This window comes from Polyergus mexicanus, unplaced genomic scaffold (genome assembly GCF_030449975.1).
Source record: "Polyergus mexicanus isolate NDT 795.1 unplaced genomic scaffold, iyPolMexi1.0 SCAF_2, whole genome shotgun sequence".
Classification (NCBI taxonomy): Eukaryota; Metazoa; Arthropoda; class Insecta; order Hymenoptera; family Formicidae; genus Polyergus; species Polyergus mexicanus.
This window is the reverse complement of record NW_027223322.1, coordinates 4,590,758-4,615,695: the sequence shown is the minus strand read 5'-3', so window position 1 is coordinate 4,615,695 and position 24,938 is coordinate 4,590,758. Positions and strand designations below refer to the sequence as shown.

The 24,938-nt window shown below is 32.4% G+C and overlaps 2 protein-coding genes across 8 annotated transcripts; one reads left to right on the top strand and one right to left on the bottom strand.

Moving 5' to 3' along the window:
- The first annotated feature begins 2,211 nt into the window (after window positions 1–2,211).
- Window positions 2,212–21,444, top strand: Pten (phosphatase and tensin-like protein). Of its 6 annotated transcripts, XM_070315533.1 has the most exons (10): window positions 2,213–4,033; window positions 4,203–4,410; window positions 4,581–4,710; window positions 4,797–5,075; window positions 5,161–5,306; window positions 5,528–5,688; window positions 5,769–6,050; window positions 6,295–6,472; window positions 17,590–17,608; window positions 18,144–21,444. In XM_070315533.1, the coding sequence occupies exons 1-10, from the start codon at window positions 3,857–3,859 to the stop codon at window positions 18,175–18,177; spliced, it is 1,614 nt and encodes a 537-aa protein (XP_070171634.1). In that variant the 5' UTR covers window positions 2,213–3,856; the 3' UTR covers window positions 18,178–21,444. The 6 variants fall into 6 exon arrangements, with proteins under 6 accessions (XP_070171632.1, XP_070171631.1, XP_070171630.1 ...); XM_070315531.1 differs by lacking the exons at window positions 17,590–17,608; window positions 18,144–21,444 and having other exon boundaries at window positions 2,212–2,420; window positions 3,485–4,033; window positions 6,295–7,595; XM_070315530.1 differs by lacking the exons at window positions 17,590–17,608; window positions 18,144–21,444 and having other exon boundaries at window positions 2,212–3,383; window positions 3,512–4,033; window positions 6,295–7,595.
- Mettl14 (methyltransferase like 14) lies at window positions 16,211–24,265 on the bottom strand. Of its 2 annotated transcripts, XM_070315535.1 has the most exons (7): window positions 24,009–24,265; window positions 23,765–23,899; window positions 23,471–23,647; window positions 23,070–23,387; window positions 22,364–22,746; window positions 21,938–22,161; window positions 16,211–18,408 (listed from the first exon to the last, which is right to left on the bottom strand). In XM_070315535.1, exons 2-7 carry the CDS (start codon window positions 23,819–23,821, stop codon window positions 18,269–18,271), a joined length of 1,299 nt encoding a protein of 432 aa, XP_070171636.1. In that variant the 5' UTR covers window positions 23,822–23,899; window positions 24,009–24,265; the 3' UTR covers window positions 16,211–18,268. The 2 variants fall into 2 exon arrangements, with proteins under 2 accessions (XP_070171636.1, XP_070171637.1); XM_070315536.1 differs by lacking the exon at window positions 16,211–18,408 and adding an exon at window positions 21,358–21,377 and having other exon boundaries at window positions 23,765–24,263.
- Between the last annotated feature and the right edge of the window lie 673 nt (window positions 24,266–24,938).

Sequence of the window (24,938 nt, the reverse complement as noted above, 5' to 3'; positions counted from 1 at the left end):
AAACATGTATAGTGACAGTATATGACAAAAGTATTTCACTCAATTCACTTATTTCAAAATTTTAATTTATTTTATTGAATCCTTTTTGTGTTAAAAGATTCCTTTGTTGTGATACAGATATGTTAGATACGCTTTAATATGTTCAAAAATTACAATACCTAATAATAATTCAATAATTTTTTAATTAAATAATAATTCTAAAATACAAATCATAAATATAATTTCCTTTTTTATCATATAATTAAAAAATGTTAATATAAATATGATTAAATATATGCATAGCTTTCAGTAAACATACATGTCCAAAATCAATTACACATGTGATGAAATGTATAATAGTATTAAGTTGTATAAAAATAGCGAGAGACGCCATAAATTTCTGTCGTTAATTGTTAAGAGCAGTACAATTGTGTATCTTTTTATTGGTTATCTAAATTTAATTCTTGTGAAACTGCATAACTGTGTATCTTCCTTCTGTAATATATTTTTGCATATATTTTGCGCTTTTTCACATTTTATTATATATGTATACATTACATATTATTATACAATCTTCTAAATAGCACACACGCAATATGCATTTCTATGCACTTTATTACGTAAGAAATTAAATTATTTTTAAGTCACGCTGTTCTTTAAAAACTGGAATTGTAAAATATTATGTAAAAAAAATATCATTTTTTCGAAAGAGTATCGATATTAAATTTAAATTATATATTATTTATGTTTAATATTTAATTACCTTAGCTTTACAAAGAAAAAATACAATACATATATATTAATGTATTATACATGTTACTAAGTATAAATATCTTCTTAGTCTTAGCCCAATAACCATTAGTACCATACTTCAATATAGAATACAAATTATCTGTTTTAGAAAGAAGATTTTATAAAGAAATACTACAAAAAGGAAGACTACAATATATATATATATATAAGCAATTAGAGATATTATAAAGTAAATAAAAATATTTTCTTTTAATAATTTTCTTATTTAATTTCTATGTTGTTTTTACAACATAAATTTGAAGTAGAAATATTTTAGTGAAAATCTTTCAAAATTATCATAAATTAAATACGAGAAAAGAATATATTACATTAAGAAATAATTAAATTTTATAAAAAAAGCCATATGAAAGTAAATTTTAATACTTTTCTTCCGAAATTCTGTTCAACTCCTTCGTCGCAGTGCCCTAAATCTTTTCAACCCTAACATGTCACTTTTCCTCCAAGACCCTTAGAAAATAAAAAAATTTTGAAGTCAGATCATAGGAGAATACGAGGAAGAATGGAAGAGAACATCTAAAACCTATTTTTTTACGAAGAATTGCGTGATGATCTCTGTACTATACTAGGGCGAGAGAAAAAATTATATATAGAGAAAAAGAAGTAGTGGTCCAGTGAAAAATGTCCACCTACGATCGGATCACGAGAGAAGAACAGTGATTTCCATTTGCTTAATTGTGCGTGTTGTGAAACAAATTTGAGAGAACAAGAGAAGACGTGGCTCGAAAAAAAAAGACGGGAAGAACAATATGATTTACTGTACTTTGAAAAAAATAAGACTCCTAGATTTAGGTAAAAAAAAGAAAAAAGATAAAAGGACGATAGTGTATCTTGAAAAGAAAGCAATTATCTGGGTATCATTTAGAGAAAGACCATTTGTAGTGGAAATTTTGTTTCAAGATAAATGCAAATATATATATTTTATATACATACTATGTTAATATGTATGTCAGTATCTTATTTAGAAAACAGAAGAGATTGCAATCTGATAAATTGAAATAGATGCAGAGAACATTATGATTTCTAATTATCTCTCTCTTCAAATATATAGAATCGTATCACAATCTGCTTCTCTATAAATCGCAAAGGATATCTCGCTTTCTGATTATTTTGAGATTAAATATCTCGAATGAAATATGGAAGATTCCTCTCTCCATCGAGAGATCTTAGGAAGATATAAAGATTTATTTCGCGTATTTTTGTATTTTTGGGGTATCGAAATGTCAAAATTCAACGAAATTATTTCAATATTAATTCTTGCATCTTTGCTCGCGCGAGAAAGCACAGAATGTGTGGATAAAGAGAATGGACCCGCGCTGCAAATACGCGTTCGCGCAGCAGCAGGGGAACCAAGAAGAACCGAGGGCACACGAGCGACGCCGTTCGGCTCAGGCTTCTCTCTTGTGCGTCTCCACCTCCCCGATAGCCCGATCCCGCGAACCAAAGACCGCGGTTCTCTCGCGATTGGAGCACGCGCGCTAGACAAGGAAACGCGTCGCGGCGGCGGCGACTCGAGCGAGCGTCGAGCGTGCGTGCCTGCTTGCCTGCCTGCTTGCGTGCGTGCGTGCGTGCGTGCGTGCGTCCCGAAACGGAACGGAGAACGTATCGTGGTCGCCCGCGGGGGCCGAGAGGTGAGAAAGCGGAAAAAGACACATACACACACACTGTCATGGCGTTAACGTTAACGACGCGTGTCGAGCGTATTATGTGCCGTCGTTGTCGCGAAGCGAGGTGCCGGTAATATACATAGCCGTTCTCCGCCGCGAAACAGTCGCCGGGTAACACACGGCAGAACGACGGCGACGATCGTCGCCCATCCGTCCGTACGGAGAGAAGGAAAGAAAAAGAGAGTGTATGTGTACGTGTGCGTATGCGCGAGTGTTGTGTGTAACCAGACGAGCATTGTCAGTCGCTCTGCTTCGAATCGTCGCGCTCGATCTTGTACCCTCGGCATCCACCTTTCATCCGCGACGAGGGTTCGTGTGAGACGGTGCACGAGATCGGGGACGTCACATGCTATGCGGCATCCTTCGTTGTTCGCCGTCCGGTCGTCGATCGCGAGAAACGAACGCGGCATCGCCGCTGCCGCCGTTGTGTCGCTCGCGAGCGCGCGAGAGAGAGCGAGAGGGCCGCTGCTCTCTCTCTCTACCTCTCTTGCTCTTATGTAGAGAGTGCGAGCACGCTTAACCTAAAACTCTCTTCTCTCGGTTCGTCTCGTTATCGTCCCGTGTCTCGTCTCCCTCGTCATCGCGGGATCCCGTTGTCCGATACGCGTTCCCTCGACAAGCGGCACAGCGGACGTACCGAGGAGACGACGCGTCCGAATCGATCCGAGTACGATCTTCGACGGCGTTCATCAATCGCGAACGCGACAGACCGAGACGGAGCCGCGAGTCGCGCGAGACTCGCTTCTTCGACGTCGCGCCTACCAGGTGATGCTGATTGTGAACTGCCATCCTTCTCGCGACTCGAGTATTCGTGAACGCGCGTGATAATAACTGGTGCTCTTAACGGACACCCGAATGTGCATTCGGTGCTACCGTATGATCATTTTCCCCTGCGCTCTCGTTGAAGAGTCTCTTTTAGTCCCCCAGGTAAAATAAAACTCTCATCCTCTTTTTTGCCATTAGACTCTTTCTTCCTCGTTGTCATTACTTGGCGAACTGATGACGACTGTGATCTCTGTGATTTTCAGAACAGGAATGTTTGTTTGTTGAACTAGAAATAAGAAGTTTTGCGATGGACAATGCAGCAATTTAGAGACCAATGCTTTTGATAATAGTTGTGCAGTTACGGAACCTGTGGTAAATAGTGTATGGTGTGTGCACTTTTTGGTGTTTTGCATTGCCTACTGCCACAGCTGTGAGAACGGTGTCTCCTCAAAGATCGCACTACTGATGTCTACATAATTTCACTGTTATGTACTCTGCCAATTGTATCAGATTGGTAATGGTGATGACATTTTATCATGAAATGATTTGTGTTTTGTCAAGAGCCACTATCAAGCTTCACGATGGAGACATAGGACACACTCGATGAAAAAAAAAATGCCTATGTAAAAAAACACATGTTCTGGGAATTGATGGGTATATGCTTTTCCTGCAGGAGACCAACCAGTGGCAGGTTGAACAGTAAAATTTCTGAACACATCTCGGCATCAGTAACCCCTCTCCATGTTTGTCTGGAAGAACAAAGAGGACCAGAACTGGGCTCATGTGACGCCTTACAAGCTCACAGGCCTCAGGTGAGCTTAATTTATATTTTATATATATATATATATATATATATATATATATATATATATAGAGAGAGAGAGAGAGAGAGAGAGAGAGAGATGCATATTATATTACAATAAATTGTAATCGAATTTATATAACTATATGAAATTGTTTTATTTGTTACTTTGACAATAGGTTAAAAGGACCTTTAAGAATCAAAAAACAGAAGAAGAAATTCCCGAAGAGGTGGCAGAGGGTAGTTCGATCGAGATTGAGACAGCAGAGTTAAGACACAGTATGGCCAATACTATCAGCAACATAAAGATGACCAACCCCATAAAAGGGCTTGTCAGCAAACATCGTAAACGTTTCATAGAAGATGGTTTTAATCTTGATCTCACATGTATCCTTTTATTGCTCGATTATCTCGGATATATATTCAAACAAGAAATAATTCAACATAGAACACTAAGCATTTCTATTCTAAATAAGCTAAATATTGAAGAAATAAACAAATATAATTGATAAATCAATTGATGCTGAATAGATTCCTTAATAAATATTTTGATTTAGATATAAAAGATAATTTAATAGCAATGGGTTTCCCAGCTGAAAAGCTGGAGGGGGTGTACAGAAATCATATTGATGATGTTGTTAAACTACTGGAGTCCAAACATAAAGACCACTACAAGATTTATAATTTGTAAGTTTTTTGTTTGGAAAACTATCAATATCATTAAGACATTCCTTTTGCAACAAAAGTCTTAGCATAACATAATAATGTTTTAGGTGTTCCGAAAGATCATACGATTGCAATAAGTTCAAGCAAAGGGTAGCCATTTACGCATTTGATGATCATAATCCACCAAAGCTGGAACAGATCAAGCCTTTTTGCGAGGACGTGCATTCGTGGTTATCTAAACACAAAGACAACGTAGCTGTAGTTCATTGTAAGGCGGGCAAAGGTCGAACAGGCGTAATGGTGTCCTGCTATCTACTCCATAGCAAACAGTTTCTTAATGCCGCCGATGCCCTTAATTTTTATGGAAATATACGCACTCACGACAAGTAAATATAACATTAAGTATTCGAACATTTGGCGCGTGTCTCCACGGGCCAATTCTTTCATTTATTCGATTTTATTGTAATGCAGGAAAGGCGTAACTATACCGTCGCAAATAAGATACGTGGATTATTATGCCACCATTGTTAGAGAGGGTCTCAATTATCAACCAGTGACATTAATATTGCGCAAAATACAGCTGGATCCAATCCCTATTTTCAATGGCGGTCAAGCATGTAAATAATTTGCATAAAAGTTTTACGATAGATTTTTGTTGACAATCGATTTCTTTTATTTTGATTATTAATTTTTATTTATATAAAGTAAAACAAGTCTTTAACTTGCTTTCTCTTTAATTACTTAATATTTTTCTTTGCATCTCAATTAGTACATTACTATAACAGATTTAATGTGATTGCTCTTATCATATTTTGGAAAATGCGCTTTATGTTATTAGGTCTGCGTTATATAATCTCGGAATCAAACAAAAGAATATTTTCGGGTATTTACGAGGTTCGAAAAGGTACGCCTTCTATATGTATCTCGTTACAACACAGTATAGCTTTGACGGGTGATATACGAGTGGAATTCTTCAACAGACCAAAAATGAAACCGAAGGTACATATACTTATGCTTTATCATTCTTTTTTTGATACGGTAGATAAATAAGGCATTTTTTTTTTCATTACGTTCTTCAGGAAAAAATGTTTCATTTCTGGTTCAACACATTTTTTGTCCGGGAAAAAATAAATTCCGAGTTTGACAATGGCGAGTTACTTGTTGAAAGAGCGACGAGGGCATTGAGCTGCGATGGTACAGCTATGGAATGTCCGATGGTTATGTCGCACGTGAAATCCAGAACGGGCTCGTTGGCGAGCCTCGGTTCTATGCCGCCTACTCTCGTTTTACGGATAGGCAAGTCTGAGTTAGACAAAGCACACAAGGATACAAATCACAAATTATACAGTGAAGATTTTAAAGTGAGTTGCATTCGCGTAATGATAATATATGTATGTCGGTTGTCTTATAATAATCTTAGTCTCAAATATTCAACGTTTTAACATCATATCAATTATAATTATTAGAATTAAAATATCGAAACGTATTACAGTCTACTTCAATACTTCGTGGTAGATAGAATTTTAATAATTGCACGCGTAATTTTACAGCCCGGACGCAAAGTAGAATGCAAATTATTTTCTGATTATTCTTTTTTAATTGCAGGTAAGTCTGTTTATGCATTGCGTGGGTGGGAGTACATCACCGGCTGTGCCAGCAACGACGAACAGAAGCGTTGACGGCATGCAGCTAGGAATGGGCGGGCAGGAGACGCCGAGCGAGTCGAGCGAGGCGGATAGCAGTGAGTGCGACACTACTGGTGACGAGGACGGTTGGGAATCCGGTGAGTCTTCTGCATCCCTGGTGGTAAACCACCATCAACACCATCATTCTATTACACACAGCGGTAGCCGTACACATGTTAGCGGTCTTCGCCCGTGTGTTAGTTTCAAGGAGACCGCCAAAGGTCTGCTATCACGTGGTGACAAAAGTAGGAGCAGTAACAGGCAGAACGTCGCCGGGGCGAGCGCGAAGCGTTCTTCCGCTCCGTTCGCACGCTCGGCCGTTCTCGACACGTAATAGTTTCATAAACGTTCTCGGTACTTAAGAATACAGTCTCCGATGTTTCATGTCCTCGCGGTGTCGCGACGCGGACATTTTGTATTTTCGCGGAATCGTGACGTGCGGGTTTTTCATTCTTCTTTTCTCTTCGTAAAATCGTGTTACGCGCGTTAGATGGCGTACATAAAGTGATGATTAGGATCGGAGAGAAGTTTTCGCAGTAATTATCGTTTGTTACGCTGCTCTTCCCTCATACGGTTATTTCGTTTTTCATTCTTTTTTCTTCTCTTTCTCTTTCTCTCTCTCTCTCTCTCTCTCTCTCTCTCTCTCTCTCTCTCTTTCTCTTTCTCTTTCTCTCCCCCTTTTTTACTTTTTCGTTATTATGTCGTGGGACCATAAACTTCATTTTTTTGTATTGACGATTTGTGTCTTACCGACTAGCATATTATTAACTGTTAATCGATTGTTCGCGTAATGCTCGATAATGAAGTAGTTAATATCGTTAATGTGTGTGCACTAAGAGTAAATTAGTTAGTAAATTGAATAGTTTGCTGATTGATGTAGAATTTGATAATGTAGAAATCGATAAGTAGCAGCGAATTAATTGTAATGTGATTTTAATAATGGTAAGAGACATACATTTTTGGGATTTAATAATTTGTATATAATAGCAATCTGGCTCTCGTTATTTCTAATGAAGTTCTAACGCACCCTACACAGAAGGATGCATATTTTTGATTCAGTTATATGATACGTATTATGTTTTTCATGCGCTTTGTAAGGGATTACAAATAGAATGGGCATTAGAGTACAGTGAATAGATTTTTGAAGCAACTTTTAAAAACATATAGGATACAAATATTATAAGTGCATTCAAAGTAAATCAGTATCAACGTAATTTGTAATTCAAATACTGACAGAGATAATTTAATAAAAAAAATTTTTATACCAGAAGTCCATCAAATTTTTTCCATCTTTTTTTTGTTTAAAATAAAAAATAAATTACTGTAAAATTAATATTATCTTGAGAACTATAAAAAAATGATATAAAGTCACACATTAAATTCTGATAAAATTTAATTCTGCGATTTAAAATATAGTTATTTGTAAAATTTATGATATTCAAAGAAAAATAATTTTTAACAATTCATATATTTTTACTGAAATCGTATACATTTATACATGCTTGCATACAATCAATTTTCATGTTCCGACAAAACTTTGGATAAGCTAGTGATATCGCAGAACGCGCAGTATTGGAGTCTACGATAGAGAACGACAGAGAACGATAACGTGTTTTTATCGAAAAGTAAAAACAATATAATTTTATCTATTTTTAACTCACAAAATCGCGAAGCAATATACGATATTTTGCATTGATCATAATCATCGAGATCGCGTGAAAATTTTTTTTTCCTTTTTATCTTTTTTTTTATACTTGCTTTTTTTAATAAGAGCGGAAGTATCAGCGTAATATTTAATGAACTTAATTCATCGGTGTTATCTGTTCACACAAATAAAACTATAGATTTTATTCATATTTCTTTTTCGTAAATAAGCCCGCTGTGAAAAAATTATTATGTGAACGCTAGAAACGAATTGCATAGAGAACAATAGCTGGTTTACGTTAAGCTTTCCGGAAATTACGAATCGCATCAATATGTAAAAGAAGACAAGCAGAAGAACACAGATTATACGCAATTATTAGGCTGTGCAATATCTAAAATTATCTTTTTTTAAACAAACGATATAATTTCGAGCTCGCGTTTTTTCGGGCACATTTCATTCGCATCGTAGCACTTTATTTCATAAGAATAACATTGGTCGTCGACCAGTTTATTCATAACTACGTGATATGTATACATATAGCGTACATATAGACATTTGATAGATGTTTGAGTTTATAAAAGGATCTACAAATGTATTACATTTGATTGATGTAAAAGCGCACGGTTTTATATATTCTGAGAGATTTGTGTTCTATCAAAGTAAAAAGAAATCATAATATCACTCTTGAACAATTTATTCGCCATTCAGGAATTGAAAAAACGATAAGAATGATGGTAAAATATAGTTTTAAGAAGCGGTATTAAAACTGCTATTTTACCGGAATGTGATCCTGGATTTTTTAATAGATTCAGGTATAGGCGCAAGAAAAGCTTTTTATTTATCGTTTATCAACAACGAGGAAGTACAAATATGTAGAAATCAGCTTTTATATATCTTGTACGGGATTAATAAACCGCGGATGTTGTTGGTTATATTAGATAACGATTTTTGTGTGTAATAAATTAATAATAACTCGGATATAAAACGAGACTCAGACTTGCCAAGAAAAAAGAAGAAGAAAATATCTGAGTATAGATTTAAAACCCCGATTGTCTTTCTATCGTTTATCTCTTGCTTTTTAATGTATACATAAAGAGAATTACGCGATACCTTAGATTTAGATACGTATGTGACTATCGTTACGTAGCGAATATATTTGTAATATAAGGAAACACACATAAATTATATATATATAATAGATATATGTGATTGAGTAATAAACACACACACGTACATATATACTGGCTTCGGGGTCGAACGTGTTAGTTATTACCTAATTGACTATCGAGATCTACAATTTTTCTTTCGCATTTCGATTACGTGAAATTATTATAGATATACATATTAATAATTGTTTGATTTAATGCGCGATAGCATTATTAGTATTACATTGTCGGGCAATCTTTTCTTTTTATACAAGACTAGACTCGTGATACGATAAAGTAAGCATGTGTTTTACTTCTCGCAACGACGAATCAGACTTTAATGATACTTTGTCACATAAGTCAAAGATAAAAAAAAAAGAACGATGAGATTTTGAACGTCTTTTCCATGATTTTATTAGTAATGAAGCTATTATTACTGACGATTTAAAAGTGCAACACGTTTTATATACGTTCTGTATTTTGAACGTTCTGTATTATTTTCTCTTTGTGTATATAATAAATAATCAAATTTATTGATAAAATATTATATGTATAAAACTAATTTTTTAGTTTAAATAAAAACGAAATACTCGTCTGTAAAACGTTACGTTTTATGGATTTTATAATAAAAGAACATTTGCAATCGTGATAAATGGGCGAATTAGTTTTTCAAACAGCCAGGAATTCGCGAAGTATAATTTCAATTAAAATTCTCGTTGAACTGTATCTCCCGAAGCTAGAATTAAGTGTTTATCGCACGATTTGTAAATATATATGTATTCTGGTAATTTCGAGAGATTGATTCCGTAGACTCTGTAGAGTGTATAAGATGTGCCAGTCTTAGTGGTCCAAGATTTTATCCACGGTTTCTTCGAATAATGCAGCATCAATTTTTCTTTAATAAAAATGGAGATCCTTTTGGAAACCAAACTTCACAAATACAAATACATAATAAAATGCCTTATTTGTTATTTATTTTTAAGTAGATTTTAATGCAAATTTGTATTTTAGGGGCCAGCAAAGATATTTATATAATAATATTAAAAATTGAAAACTTGTATGCGATAAATAATGACATCTTTCTCATAATTTTGATTAAGGAAAAATTGATCCTAAATTTGTCGAAAACTTTGTAGATAAAAGTTGTTTCGCGCTAGATCTGGAACATGAATTACAGGAATTACTTAGAAACTCGAAACACCGTGTGTGATGAGTCCCTCTTTAAATTGTCTCAATACTTCTGTGATCGTAGCATTGAGATTTGTACTGGATTTTTTGGAAAGCATGGACGTCGAATGTATTTTTTCTCCGTTTCTTTAGGAAGAAATAATTCAATTTCATTTTTTCGACGTTATTTCGATCGAACAAACGGATATCGAAGCTCTGTCACGTTTTTCCCATCTCTTTCTTCCTCTTTTTTTTATTTTAAAATTTTTCCTTATCTCTCATGTTGCATGTAAATAATTATGTAACCGCAATCTATATATTTGAAGATAATATTTGAGACATGAGTAAGATCTGTAAACAAAACGTTTGTTTTAAATGTATAATAATTATTTTGTGATACTACTCGTATACTTATCATTATTAGCCATATATATATATATATATATATATATATATATATATATGTCGTTGTTATATTATTATTATTATTATTATTATTATTATTATTATTATTATTATTATTATTATTATTATTTTATTATTAGTACTATCAATGTGTCATTTAATATATCATAGAGCGCACTATTGCTGTTACACACTGTCGCGATTTTCCAATCACTATATTTCGCGAGAACGTTCTTTACGATTTATTACTTATACATATTACTTATTACTTATTGTTAGCATAATTGAGATGTTAACGTTTTTTCAATGTAATACTATATGTTACGAATATATTTCTGTAATTTGATATTTCTAAGAGAATAAGATTATATATATATATATATATATATATATATATATATATATATATATATGTATGTATATGTATATGTATATGTATATGTATATAATATACGAGTACATGATACTATACATTTTGTAACATTTTCTATTTGAAGCGTCTATTTCTGTAGAGAAACATACATGTTACTTTTTTCAATCCTATCTCCGGACAATGTCTTTTCTTTATATTCTCACCCACTCTTTTTTTCCGAAGATATTATATTGCATTTATAGACATCCATAATGGCAACTAGATTCAATGTCTCGATAATTCTTGATGTGTGTTGGGAGAATCAAAGTAATTCATGTTTGAATATAGATCAATTTCTAAAGAGTAGTAAAAACTTGCATTTTATCTATTGCACTGAGTGTGCATTTTATCTATTACATCCGTTTTTTCATGTAGAAATATTACATGCTGATCCAACTCGCAATGCTGAAAAAATACAGTCGGAGAACGCTCGATTCTTAATTCCTTGTGCTTGTACATACACACACACATATACATACAAAATCTTTATTTTTCAAAGATTATAATTTAAAGAAGTTTCATATTTTTTATTTCTGATATATATATATTTATATCAATCTCTAATTGAAAAAAAAAAAACTGAACAGTAAAATTTAAATTGATAAATATTAAATAATGTATTCGCAAATAAATCTCTCTCTTTTCTCTAAAAAATAATTTCTTTTTATAATTAATATGAAAATCGAGGCAGTCTTCCTTCATTGCTCTTTCTTTTGATACACTCATTTATTTTCATATTACATTATTTTCACATTATATTCACATGTCACATTTGAGTTACTAGAACACAATCACTTTGTACAAATGATATTTCGTAAAACAGAAAATAATTTACAGTTCAATATTGCACTCATGTCCGTTTGATGCATCGTTATCTCTCTGTATTATATGTTCACTGCATGCCGTCAGAATATATATTTTCACAATTCGCTATCATTAATTTTTGTCACATATTATCAGCATCATGTCGTTCTCGACTTTCGTAGAATAATAATGTTTCTCAAGGTGAGGGGTAGGAGTTACGAATGTGATTTTTCGCAAGTAATTCAAGGAATAAACTCAATTTCCTAATGCCCCCCGAAAATGGAAACATATTTTATATATAAATATCGCATAACTTTTAATCATATAAATATAAAACCTAATATATGAGTCACGCGTGCGTAATTTTCAATCTGAGCGGGGGAAAATCAGAATTAGATGAGAATGAAAGAAATACTTTGCCATTGATCGTCGTTCTTTACTTATAAAACAATCATCGAAATAAGCCATTGTTTCATCACTGACTGACCGATTGTGTCTCTCTGTATCTGTTCATCCTTAGTGGACTTGGACCAGCGTGTCGGCCGGTACCGTCTTCTATCGGATGGAGGGATGATAGATCTTTTGTGAGCCCATCGCCAATCACTCCTAATCATCCTTCGACTTCATTGACATTTAATAAGTTTCCAGACACACACATATACAAATACATGCATATATATATATATACACAAAAAACATTGTGCAGTGCGCTGCACGAAACATTCATCATTGCGTCGAAAGAACCATGTATGTTCTACGCATTCAAGTTTACGGTTTAAACTTTTGTACTTGAGTTAATATCTTATTTACGCTAGGAGAAAGAAAAAGCCAATGTGATTTTTTTCTATATAAACAAAAAAAAATAAAAAAAAGATATAGAAACTTAATCGCTTTCTTGCCATTACGATCCACCGTGATGATCTATGTTGATGATAATTTTACATAATTTACACATGTGAACAGAAAAATGTAGAGATTAAGTTTGCGAGTGATTGTGAATGAATGTTATGGGAGACGAAGAAGAAAAAAAAAGAGGGAAAAAAAGTAAGAGAGAAAGTGAGTTTGAAAGATGAATGATTGAGATGAAGGTATTCATTATCCATAAGACTCTAATCAAAATTAATGTATATTCACAGGTTTCCTAACACTATTTATATTATGCACACTATACTTAAACTCTTTCGTTTTCCTCTATAATGATAATATTTAAGTGGATATCGTGTTGAGCTCACTCAATTCTGCATGGCACATTACTTTTTTTCACTCACATGACAATTGGGCACATAGATAATTTTTGTTGTATTTGATCAAGTGTCATAAACGTTTCGATTTATGTTTGATATTCTTAAATGGAAAAAAAAAATTATTGAAGAATATCGTCATAAAATTACGAAACGTTAGCATATTCTCTCATTAATTTCAATTAATTAATTTTTTCAATTAATTAATTTTTCACGGTAATCTTTTTCCTGAATAATTTAAATATAAGTTTCTATCAAAAATGTGATGCAGCCAAACTTAATTGATATATGTATAGCCTATAAAAAGATTTAATCCAACGATATTTCGTAATACTGATTCGATATACCGAAAATTGTCTATGCATGAAGTTTAATAAATTGTCAACATTTCTATAAATGCAGTTTTATATATACATATATAGCTGAAATGTACATTTTACGTCATGAGTGAGCTCTTATAAATTCTATAATAAAATTGAGTTCGTGACGGACGTATATCTGTAATGTAATTTATCTGAATGCAATGAGAAAAGTTTACCTGAATTTCTTCGAGAATTCAAAGAATATTTCACATGATGCTGTCCTATATTGTATACTACTTATCGAATGTGTGAAGCGAGAGAAAGGATTTCCAAGCGTTTAATATTTTATAAAACAATACACGAGTATGAAATTATGACATTTCACTTTTTTTGTTTGCAAACTTTTTTTTTTTTTTTTTAAGTAATTAAAAAAGGAAAAGAACGTATACAGCCAAACTTCAAAACGCGACGACAAATATAGAAACATTGTGTCTGTTAGGTAGAAGAAACAATCGAAAACAAATGAACGATCCATATAAATATATATAGCGTAGCGAAAGTGCATATTTATATGAACATAGGCCGCAAAACAAAAAAAAGAAAATAATGCTGTAAAAAACGAATATTTTCATAAGAATAAATGTCGTAAGTCAATAATAATAACGTCTAGAGAGAATATTGTATGAAACAACCGCCATCGATTTCTTCGTTGAAAGAACCGATTCTCATCGTATTCTTGCGAGTCTCTCTCACGGTTCGTACACTGGCAACAATTCGCAGGGGATTTTTTATGCTGATATAACTCAATATAAACTGGCGATACGAGTTTAAGAAATCGAGACGCTTTTCTTCGATTTTTATTAAATTACAGGATGTTTCAGATTTATTGCATTTCTTTTTAGATCTTTCGAACTTGGACTCAAAAATTTTTGTCAATAAAGATGTCATAAACATTATAAATAGCGATTAAATGTCAAATTTTAAGTAAATAGTCAAATTAGTAGATTACATTATTAAATAAAAAAAAAAAAAAAACGAATTATTAAGTCAATTTTTTTTAAATTAATTGAGGAACTGATTTAAAAATTGATTTGTCATGATTCTTTATATTTTCGATATTAATAATTATATATATATATATATATATATATATATATATATATATATATATATATATAGTATTTTATGTTTAAATTTATATTAAAAAGAACAATTCTAAGTTTGTCAAGAGGGAATTTTGTAGTTAAAAGGAATTGCGATATTTTCAAGACATCCTAATACACACATTTAATATTTCAAAATAATTGCAGATATAATTTCGTACAAAAAGACACATTATTATATAGATTTTGGAGGTGCTCTCGATTCTTAAATTTTTCATCTCTCGTTGGGATATCTTTTCGACATAAACTTACAATACGAGAACCGTGTGTGAAAATGTACAAAAAAGTATTTACTCTTACCATTTAATATTTAGCACTATTTCAGCATACGAAATGCTTAAAAAATATGTAGATACTTCGCGCGCGCAAGGATCTTCTCCATCGTCATGGTCCTTTTGCAAGTAAAAAGTTTATACGTGTTTATATCGACTCGATACATCCTGAACTTTTTTTTCTGTTACCACCTTTACCCGTTGCGTTGTCATGTGTTGCATTAATAAAGCACTCTAATAATATGTATAGTTTGGAGTATATACATTCTACAAGAATCATATTTCAGAAAAAATATCATTGCACCTATCTTTGCGAATGCTGACTTCAATAAACTGCAGATAATTGAAACTATGGGAGAGATGGATATATATATATATATATATATATATATATATATATATATCTTTTATATATAATTATCTGTCCACAGATATATGTGTGTGTGCGCGCGCACACACACACACACACATACATATTCGCAATTTACGTTCCCAAGTTCTTAATCTCTGAGAACTAGATCATTCGTCCGCGAACGTAATCGATAAACGCTCGATAAAATGATAGACTTTTTCGATTAATAAAATGTATAAATAAATATCATTACGCGATGAGATTCCGAGGAAGATGTCGAGGAAGACGGATATTTTGATTACTTTACTATATATGCTTGTATACCCAGCGATTATTATTTAAGTGGATCTAAAGAGCGAACTCGTGATAAGCGAGGGAAATACCAAATTTTTCCTTGATGATCTATATGCATATGTCAGCTGTGAGATAAAAGTTGCATGAAAATTTTATTTTTTAATAGTGGGCGATTTAAAGCCGATTTTGAATAGTATATATATGAATTTTATACGGAATCGCACTGATAACGATTAGTTGCTATTATTCCTATCTGTTCTTGCGCGTAAAACTTTACAATATCATAGTTTGTCCCTGACCTACATTAGGACGCTTATTTCGGGTGGTCCAGAAAAAGAGCGATATAATAGAATGTATTTTTGAGAAAATTTAAAGCTACTTTTTGCTAAAAAATAAATTTATTCGGAAAAAAACTTTTTACCGCAATTTCTAATATATTAAAACAACGGTTTAATTAAAATTTATCAAGATAAATTTTACGTTTTAATAATTAAAAAATAAAATCACATTATCTAAGTTTTCAATTTGTCAGACTCTAATCTTTTTCAGTATCGTGTATAATACAATATAAAAATATTATACATAAAAATATATGTATCGTAAATATTCTTAATATTATTTATGTCCCACATCATTTACTCTTTATAAAGCATAACTTTTCGCATGTTTACATTCGAATAAAAACGACAACTTTTTACTGAGAATTTATTTATTTTCTTTTTTCTTAATCCCAGACTTTCTGGATCATCTTGTGTCAGACTTCATAAACGCGACGGACAAAATTCTTCTTGTATATTTCGTTACACAAACGAGTCTACCCGACCGTTTTACATTTACGCGATAATCGTATTTTTGTACTTTCTCCTTATTGTTAAATTGAATACAGATATGTATGCCATATCTCTCGATGCGCGCGCGCGCGTGTGTGTGTGTGTGTGTAAAAGATCTCATATTATATTACATACGAATATTAATTAACGTTTACGCGCGAATTATCTGCCATTTCTCATTTAGAACAAAACGATATTGATTAGAGATCGATTTAGAATGAGCGGAACAATTTGATAATAATTTACTTCGCCAATTTTTTATATCGCGCTTGTCGATGTAAGATTTTGTCATAAAATTATGAATATATGTGTGTGCGTGTGTGTGTGCGTGTGCGTGTGCGTGCGTGTATGTATACGTATGTATATATAGGATGTTTCTTAAGCGATGTCGAAAATTCCATGAAGTGATTCCTTGGACGATTGTAAAGAAAAACGTTCCTATGAACATGGATCCGGAAATGCTTCCGTGTAGAGTTATGGCCTTTCAAAGTTAAAAAAAATAAAAGTTTTTTGGCATATCTTTAATGTTCATAGGAACTTTTTTTGAAAAGGGATCACTTCCTGAAGTTTTCGACATCACTTAGGAAACACCCTCTCTCTCTCTCTCTCTCTCTCTCTCTGTGTGTGTGTGTGTGTGTGTGTTAATCACTGACAAATAAATGTTACACGATGCAGTTTGTGTAAGAATATCCCTGATGTTCTTCCGAACGAGCCGCATTTCTCCTCCGATTTATTTTCTCCGTTATAAGTAGATTGTATATTATGAAATAATAATTGTAATACAAAAGCTGCAAATTTACCGTTGATCATTTCCAGAATTTATGAAGAGATTAAAGCGAGCAACTTAGAGATATATTTTATCATATTTACGGATATTTGTCTGCGTTTATATAAGCCTGTTCTTTATCCGACAAAACATGTTCGATATAATATCTGTAATATCGCTGCCTTAACAACCCCGTTGCTATCGCAAGCTTTGACACTAATATCTATTAGTTGTCGGATCGAACACTGCAATGAATGTAATAAAGACATATGATTAAACCTCTTATTATTATTGCGAATAAAATAATTGTGTATAATCAGTTCTAAAGTATTTTTCGAACTTTCATATTTAAGATTCAACAATCATTATGAACACACACATGTGTCTAATTTTGCTATATTTTTTTCTCGCAATCAGGTTCGTTGCATTTATCAGGGTAAGTTCAAGAGTAAAAAAGCTCCCATAGAAACTTCATGTTTTGTGCAAGTATTTATAATGAGATTTATTTATTTATTTATTTATTTATTTTGTTGTATGTAATTTTTCTCGAATTCAACGCACTTTCTCTTTTTGTAGTCAGGATACTCTGTCAAGAATAGAATAATCCTAATTCTTAGCCGTTTTCATATACAATATTTAAAACACAAATCAAAAACATAAATCAATAATCCTTATTAGTGAGGCTATTATTGCAATTTATATGAGAAGTTTGTGTTGAAATCTGAAGAGAAACTAGAGAGATACACGACGTGTAAGCTTGATTTTTTTTATCCTCGACATAACTGTGCGTGTACAAAAATCCTTGTATTTTTTTTTAAGCTTGTCCTCGCTTCTTCATAAGTGGCATTAGTTTCTGTGTTATTCCAACCCCTTGCCCAAACCTTTGTGATTGTTGGTTGGCCCAGAAATTTGTGTTATCTTTTCTCGACATTCACGCCTCTTTTCACGACTGACGATAGGTCTGCTTGCAGGGGAATCGACATATTTGTGACTGTTGAGACTTGACTGAGATGATGATGGCGGGGCCGATCGCGGGGCTAAACACTTCTTCACAGTGACGATCAACCTCTGACCGCTGAAACCTCGCACCGCTTGATTACTGAGTCGATTGTCGTGTGCGAATAGATGAAACAACCACCATCGCCATCCCGTGCCTGCCACACCACGCATGCATATACACCCTGCCCGCATATTCCTCGCCTCCGCAAAATTCTTCTTGGTACTCACACACTGATGCTTCATGAAAAAGAATTCCGTTATCATTAGAATTAATTAATTAATTTAACATATTGTCATCGTACGCGTGTATCACCGCGTTGTGCGCGATCAGTATACGGCTTTTGTATAAAAGAAATAAAGCGCCGGTCTTAACTAATTCCACTCTTAGAAAGATTTATATAATGATCTATTAAATAGCGATTAAATAAATAAATTTTTGTATATACGAAGACAGAGATATATTTATAAATTAATATTATTCAAGCCGCAAGTATTATTCGCTCGAATTGAAGTCGAACTTGAAGCCCAGTGATCTCGCTGCAGTAAGTAGATTAATTTTTTGAAGAGGTAGATTTATTTTTTGCATTAATTCTGTATCGTGGTTTTGTCAATATATAATATTTATCAAAATTGTAGAAATTATATAGAAATCGTCTTAAAAAATTTTATATTGTATAGAGAGTTTTAAAGGGAAAACTTTGAAAGCTTATTTCATTTCTTTTTTTTTACACGGAAAGGCGCTTGGTTTCTTCTGTGGAAAAGCTATCTATATTAGTATTAGCTAGAAATCTTTTTATAAAAACGAATATTCAACAATATTTTCCTTTCAGTCTCGCGCGGCAAACACGTCTTATTGTCGAGCGAGAGTCGCGAGAATAAAGTATACCAAACTTAGTCTTTTAAACAAAATTAATATATTGCACTGATAAACAGTGATTTTCATTAATTTTGTTGAAAAGAGTAAAATTGACGCGCTATCAATCCCGCATAGCGAAATAATCCGCATAAATGAGATATCAATCGAGTTTATCTTTTTCATTTTTCCTATTTATTTGTTCTCCAAGGGGGCAACGATAACGATATTTGCGTTTTGCGCGAATAATTTATTTATTTACTTTTTCTTCGACGTGTTTTATTCGTATAATATACGTACGCGTTTTTTTTTTCTTTTAGAGTCTCTTCGACGTAATGGACGATTCATTTCGATGATTCACGCGCTGATATTATTATTATTTTAAGTTTATCTATTTTTTTGTTATCAACGAAATTCGTCGTCAAATTTGTATAATATTTCCATCTTTTCTTATAGATAAAGTAAAAAGTCCCCACCCTTAATAACAATTGTTTAATAAAAGTAAATACTACGATTCATTTGTACAATAATTGTCTATAGTGATCATCTGTTCTTAATTTAATCGCATTGAAGTGATAAGAAAAAAGAAAATACGATGACTGATTGTTAATTTACGCAATTGGTGTTTAGCATCGAAATACAATTGTTTCTGCGAAAAAAGAATTTTGTTATATATTATTATTATTATTATTATTAATTGGATTTTTTATGTATTTTTTATTTATGACCATATTGTATCAGGGTTTTTAATACTCTATTCCAATCTTTGTTTTTTATATTATTATGCCATTATTTAGGAGGATTAACAACGAGAAAGATAGAAATATAGCGTTGTATGCGTTGAAAAACACATTACGAGAGAATAGATACGTAAGATTCATTTTATAGTTGAAATTACAATAGATGATTTTTACGTTCGATCGGTTACGATAAGATGGTAGCAATAAATAAATAAATGTCGCGTTTGATTTATTTCTATACATTTAGTAATTAATCGAAAAGAGGAAAAAAAAGAATATTTTTTTGCTGTAGTAGAATAAAACTATATCACGCATATATTTTTCGCAATAGAAGTTTAAGTTGGTTGTTAACGAGAGTACATCCTATCCCCGACACGTCTAGATACATTTTTGTGACCTCATCAATAATTTGCTTTTTACAAAGTAGAAACAAAGCGCGCGCGCGCACACACACACACATACACACATACATATATATATATACATATGATTGTTATTATATATGTGTCTACGCAAAAATGCATTTGAAAGGAATAGAGAACAAGGAACTTTGCCTTTTCATATAGATTCATTTCATTCGCACCGGAAGCTTTACTGGGACCAATAAAACTATTTTGTAAGCTGCGTTTTTTTTTTTTTTTTTTTTTTTTCTTTGCTGATCTTAATCTTAAGAACTCTATATTTATGGTATATATTATAAATTAACGACTCAACCTATAGAGTACAAAATGTGTGACTTGATCTCAGAAATAGAAAATTAATTACTTTTGTGTCTCCGAAAGAGCACGGCGTTAATCTTTTGAACAATGTCATTGAATGACACATTTAAGGAATCTTAACGAAGGACAGATTTATTTACGTGAAAAAATAGTCTGAAGTTATTTCTAGAAAATTGATTTATCTATAATTATCGTATTGATTTTCTCATCGAACATACGCACGTGGTAACGACAATCGTCCAATTAATGGAAAGCATTAATTTTATCCGAAGATTTTTATAAACGAATTTTAAATAAATGTAATAATTTGAATATATATGAAAAAAAAGAAGAATTTGAAAACATGCCATAATAATTACGAATGTCATAACAATATTCGATTTCTTTCTTTTTCTACAATATTTCTACTTTTGTAACTCGTATATTCGAATGAGTGACGCGGGAATATGCGCGTTTCTTTATTCTCTCGAGGACGATCGCTATTATTTAATTAACTAATTTATATTACTCGTAAGATACTTTACGATTTTTTCTTTGCTTCTATGATGCAACAACGAAATATATCTGTTTTATTTTTTATATGTACATTTGTTTATGTTTCTCTACGATCTGACGCATAGTTAAATACAATTTACTCGAAAATTTGTCGAATTTAGATCTTACGCGATCTGTTTATTTAGCGTTTTATTTTAACAATCTCTTTTTAACTGCGATTCTGGCAATCTAATGTATATTAACGGTTAAAGGTTTAAAGATAGAGAGGCAATACCATCTACTATCTGCAGATAGTTAAGTTACGTGTAATAATGCATTCAAATTCTTTACAATATGTACCTTGCAATAACAATAAGTTTGATATTAAAACATGTCTTACCTTCATTTTTTTTTTTCATCCTGCTCCTCATGCAACATGAAAAGTTTGTATCTTTTCTGATAAAAGATTCTGCAGATATTTATAATACTAGCGTTTCATAATTTGGATTATTTTTAAACGATTGATTCTTTGAGAAATATAAATTTAATTTCTCTTTGGAATTTAAGTTTTAAGATAAACTTTAAGGTAATTTTTGATGTAATTTTATTTACATTGTTAAAAAAAGCAAATTAATGTTGGAAATTAAGAAATTGAATGATATATTTATTTACGATCATATATTTTAAAAGTAAATATGCAACACAAAAATAATTTAACGAAATTTTAGAAAAATCTTATTCTAGGTGCGAAAAGTTAACGAAATATTATATATGATATCTGTAATTAAACAAATAATTATTTTGAATTCTTCGTCATGAACAGAGATTGATTCTAAATTTAAGTCAAGTTAAGGTATTTGGAAAATATTTTACGAGAGACATGTCTTCGTAATTATTTTTGTGTTTTTTCCATCTATTATAATAATGTCCGAAAGACATATAATGCAGGATTCTGAAATTATTAATTTATCTCCCTCTACCTCTGCCACGGTTAAAACCTCCTCTACCTCGACCGGATACTTTTCCTTTAGGGGGTGGCGATTTTGGTCTAAGCGCCTCTATCCTCTCGGTGCAACCCGTGGTGATCTGTCCATTGACGAAATAGCTTTGATAAAGGTCCGCATTAAAGTTTGTGTTTGTCAGTTCTGGACCAACGGTTAGCCAACCGGGTCTGATGGTACTATCGCGACCGAAGAGGTGTAACCTGAACAGAACGACAGACGCGATATTTTTCATGAAAACAGAAAAGTATAAAAGAGGAAAAGGATTCAAAGTTTTTGAAAGGTTAAATAACAATAATGAATTTCTAATTTATATAAGAGAGATGTGAATTCTGAGGTTTAATGTACTTTGTAGACAATTACTCTCTATCATATGTTTACATATAATATCATATATTTGCGTACCTTCTTCGGCCGAGACAAAAGTGTTCGATGATATGAAAGATCTCTACAGGTTTTTCAATGGATCCGTAGTCGGGCTCCTCCGATATGATGAGATCGATGTCGACATTTGCGTGAATAAAATCACCGTCAGTGGATCGTCGTACCGTACCCTTAATACCCATCAGGCAATGCTCCTTCGTCCTTTGCAGCACCGCTTTGCTGTCCAAATTTTTGCTGTGTCCCGGATTATTGATGTTTGTACGGATCCAGCAGATATCCTCGCAACGCCGGAAACCCCACTTACGCAGGCAAAATCGTCCCATGTCCAGACCATCGCTGCTACCGCACCAAAGAAATACAAAACTCCGGTTGGCGGCCACCTCACCAATATCGAGCTCCATTATCTGCACGGACAAACGGGAATAAAGCGAATGAGAAAATTATTGATTTTAATGATAAAAAATTATTTATCTTTCTATACGACTAAACTTAAAATGGAGAACTGAAATTACAGATAGTCTGAAACTGAAATATTTTTAGCATCTATGATCTGTTTATTATTGTGAGTGAAATTATTTATTACTGTATTATTTTTCGCTTTAAATATCAGAAAAATCGAAAACATATATTTTTCAAAATTATATTTTTAATTATATCGTAAAAAAAAATATTTTGAATGAAAAGTGCGTATGATTAAGAAAATATAATGTGATTGTGTAAGACTAACTTGGTCCCAATTCCAAAGCTGCACATTAGTCGCACCGCATGTTCTTTGATATTCTTCCAGAGGTGGCTCTATAAGAATGACATCAAATTTACAATTGAGCTCTTTCAAGTTATACGACAGCAGGTCTGTTTTTAGATACATTGGCGGAGTCGCGGTTTCCGCGATTAGATCATCCTTCAGTTTGATCAGTTCGCGCAGCTTTGGATATTCCTCGAATCTATCTGCCAGACCCACATCCCTGATAAAGTTTTGTGGCCGTTGGCCAGTATCGATAAAGTGTTGACAGTAATCATTGTGTGGATTTGACGATTGTGTTCCCTTTAAATATACAAGTCGGGTTTTAAATGTAAAATATTTTAGCAATAAATATTCGCACACAATTTATTAATAAGGGTAAATACTTTTAAGAATGTCGAAGAATCCTTGTATACAATCTCATCTGTTGGAGCAGCGTCATCTTTCACATCCTTGATTGTATTGTCGGATTTATCATTAGACAATCTGCCTCTCTTTTTTTGTGTATCCTCCACATCTGTTCCCAAAATTTGTCGCAATTCGTCCACGCTCGAAACTCCCAGCTGCAAACGAAAAAAAAAAAAAAAAAACAGATACAACAGGATACATCATCTGCTTTGTAATGAATGTAACCTAAAAATGCAACCAACTATCGCTACTTTTCCAAAGCAAGTTCTCACCGTTTGGGCTAAGAGTTTCTTGCGTTTTTGAGAACGTTCCCAACGAGCTTGCAGCATCTTTTACATCCTCATTTGCAATACGTCATAAATATAAACATATTCGATAGATTCCGATTCGTTTTGCTCAGAATTAATCTCGTGCAAAAAAGAAAAAAAATAACTTGAAAACTGGATGAACGTGCAAAACGTAATTCGTTCTTCTCACGAAAAGACTATTGCGACTTCGATTATTATTTACACATACAATGCAATTTTGTTTAACCAGAAGGAAACTTCATCTCTGATATATTCCTTTTATTTGTTCTTTGTAGAACACAATGGCTTTTTTCTCCCTGTTTCCATTTGTTCAATGTTTTATTTCAATTTTCACAAAAATCTTGAGGAATTGTCAATGTCTGTGGTGCACTATTTAACCTCTTATCGGATGCCGACATGTATCAGCTGATATCATTGAAATCGTCAAAACGTCAGTTGGAACAAACGAGGTTCCGTCGACGATTAGTTGTATCGGTAATGACGATTGCTGCATTTACCACGTCGCATCAATGTTATGTCATGAGATGTGAATATAATTATCTCTACATATATAGATTACAGAGAATACCTAAGATTATGCAAATTAGGATAAAAAAATATGGAGTGATTTATAAAAATCAAAGAAATCTACTAACGGTTTATATCTTCGATATGATCGGTCAGTATGAGAGAGAAAAAGATGCTGAATACCAAGAATAAAATATAGTATTCTGAATTTTCAATATAAAATAATCCTGAAAATTGTAGATCTTTCTAATGTCTTCTTGTGTTGTAGAAAAATTGATATTTAAAATTTATAATAAAAAAATCTGTGTACATAAAAAATTTGATATACTGTGTATATATATGTGTAAATATACAAGATAAGAAAAATAAGAGAAAAAAAAACAAGTATCGGTTTAAATTTTCTTCGAATTATATACTTTTTTTTTGTTTTATTTTTTGGTCTATTTCTTATTGCATATATATAGTATAATGAAAAAGAATTAAATATTACAGAATTGTCTCTTTATAAATCTATCTACTATCTGACTTGAGGAAAAACTGTCGTGTAAAAAAGAATTGTTGTATTTATATCTATTTATATCATCCTCTACAAATTTATTTATTCTGTCCATCAATATTCAATTCGTAATTA

Bases quoted from the DNA above. Each gene is read 5' to 3' on its own strand.
- Pten (XM_070315531.1), top strand. From the start codon at position 3,857: ATGTTCTGGGAATTGATGGGTATATGCTTTTCCTGCAGGAGACCAACC. The intron at 4,034-4,202 runs GTGAGCTTAATT...CTTTGACAATAG, and splicing joins TACAAGCTCACAGGCCTCAG to GTTAAAAGGACCTTTAAGAA. The intron at 5,307-5,527 runs GTAAATAATTTG...TTATGTTATTAG, and splicing joins TTTCAATGGCGGTCAAGCAT to GTCTGCGTTATATAATCTCG.
- Mettl14 (XM_070315535.1), bottom strand. From the start codon at position 23,821: ATGCTGCAAGCTCGTTGGGAACGTTCTCAAAAACGCAAGAAACTCTTA. The intron at 22,162-22,363 runs GTACGCAAATAT...CGTTCTGTTCAG, and splicing joins TTTTGTCTCGGCCGAAGAAG to GTTACACCTCTTCGGTCGCG. The intron at 18,409-21,937 runs GTAGAGGGAGAT...TTTTTCATGAAG, and splicing joins AGGTTTTAACCGTGGCAGAG to CATCAGTGTGTGAGTACCAA.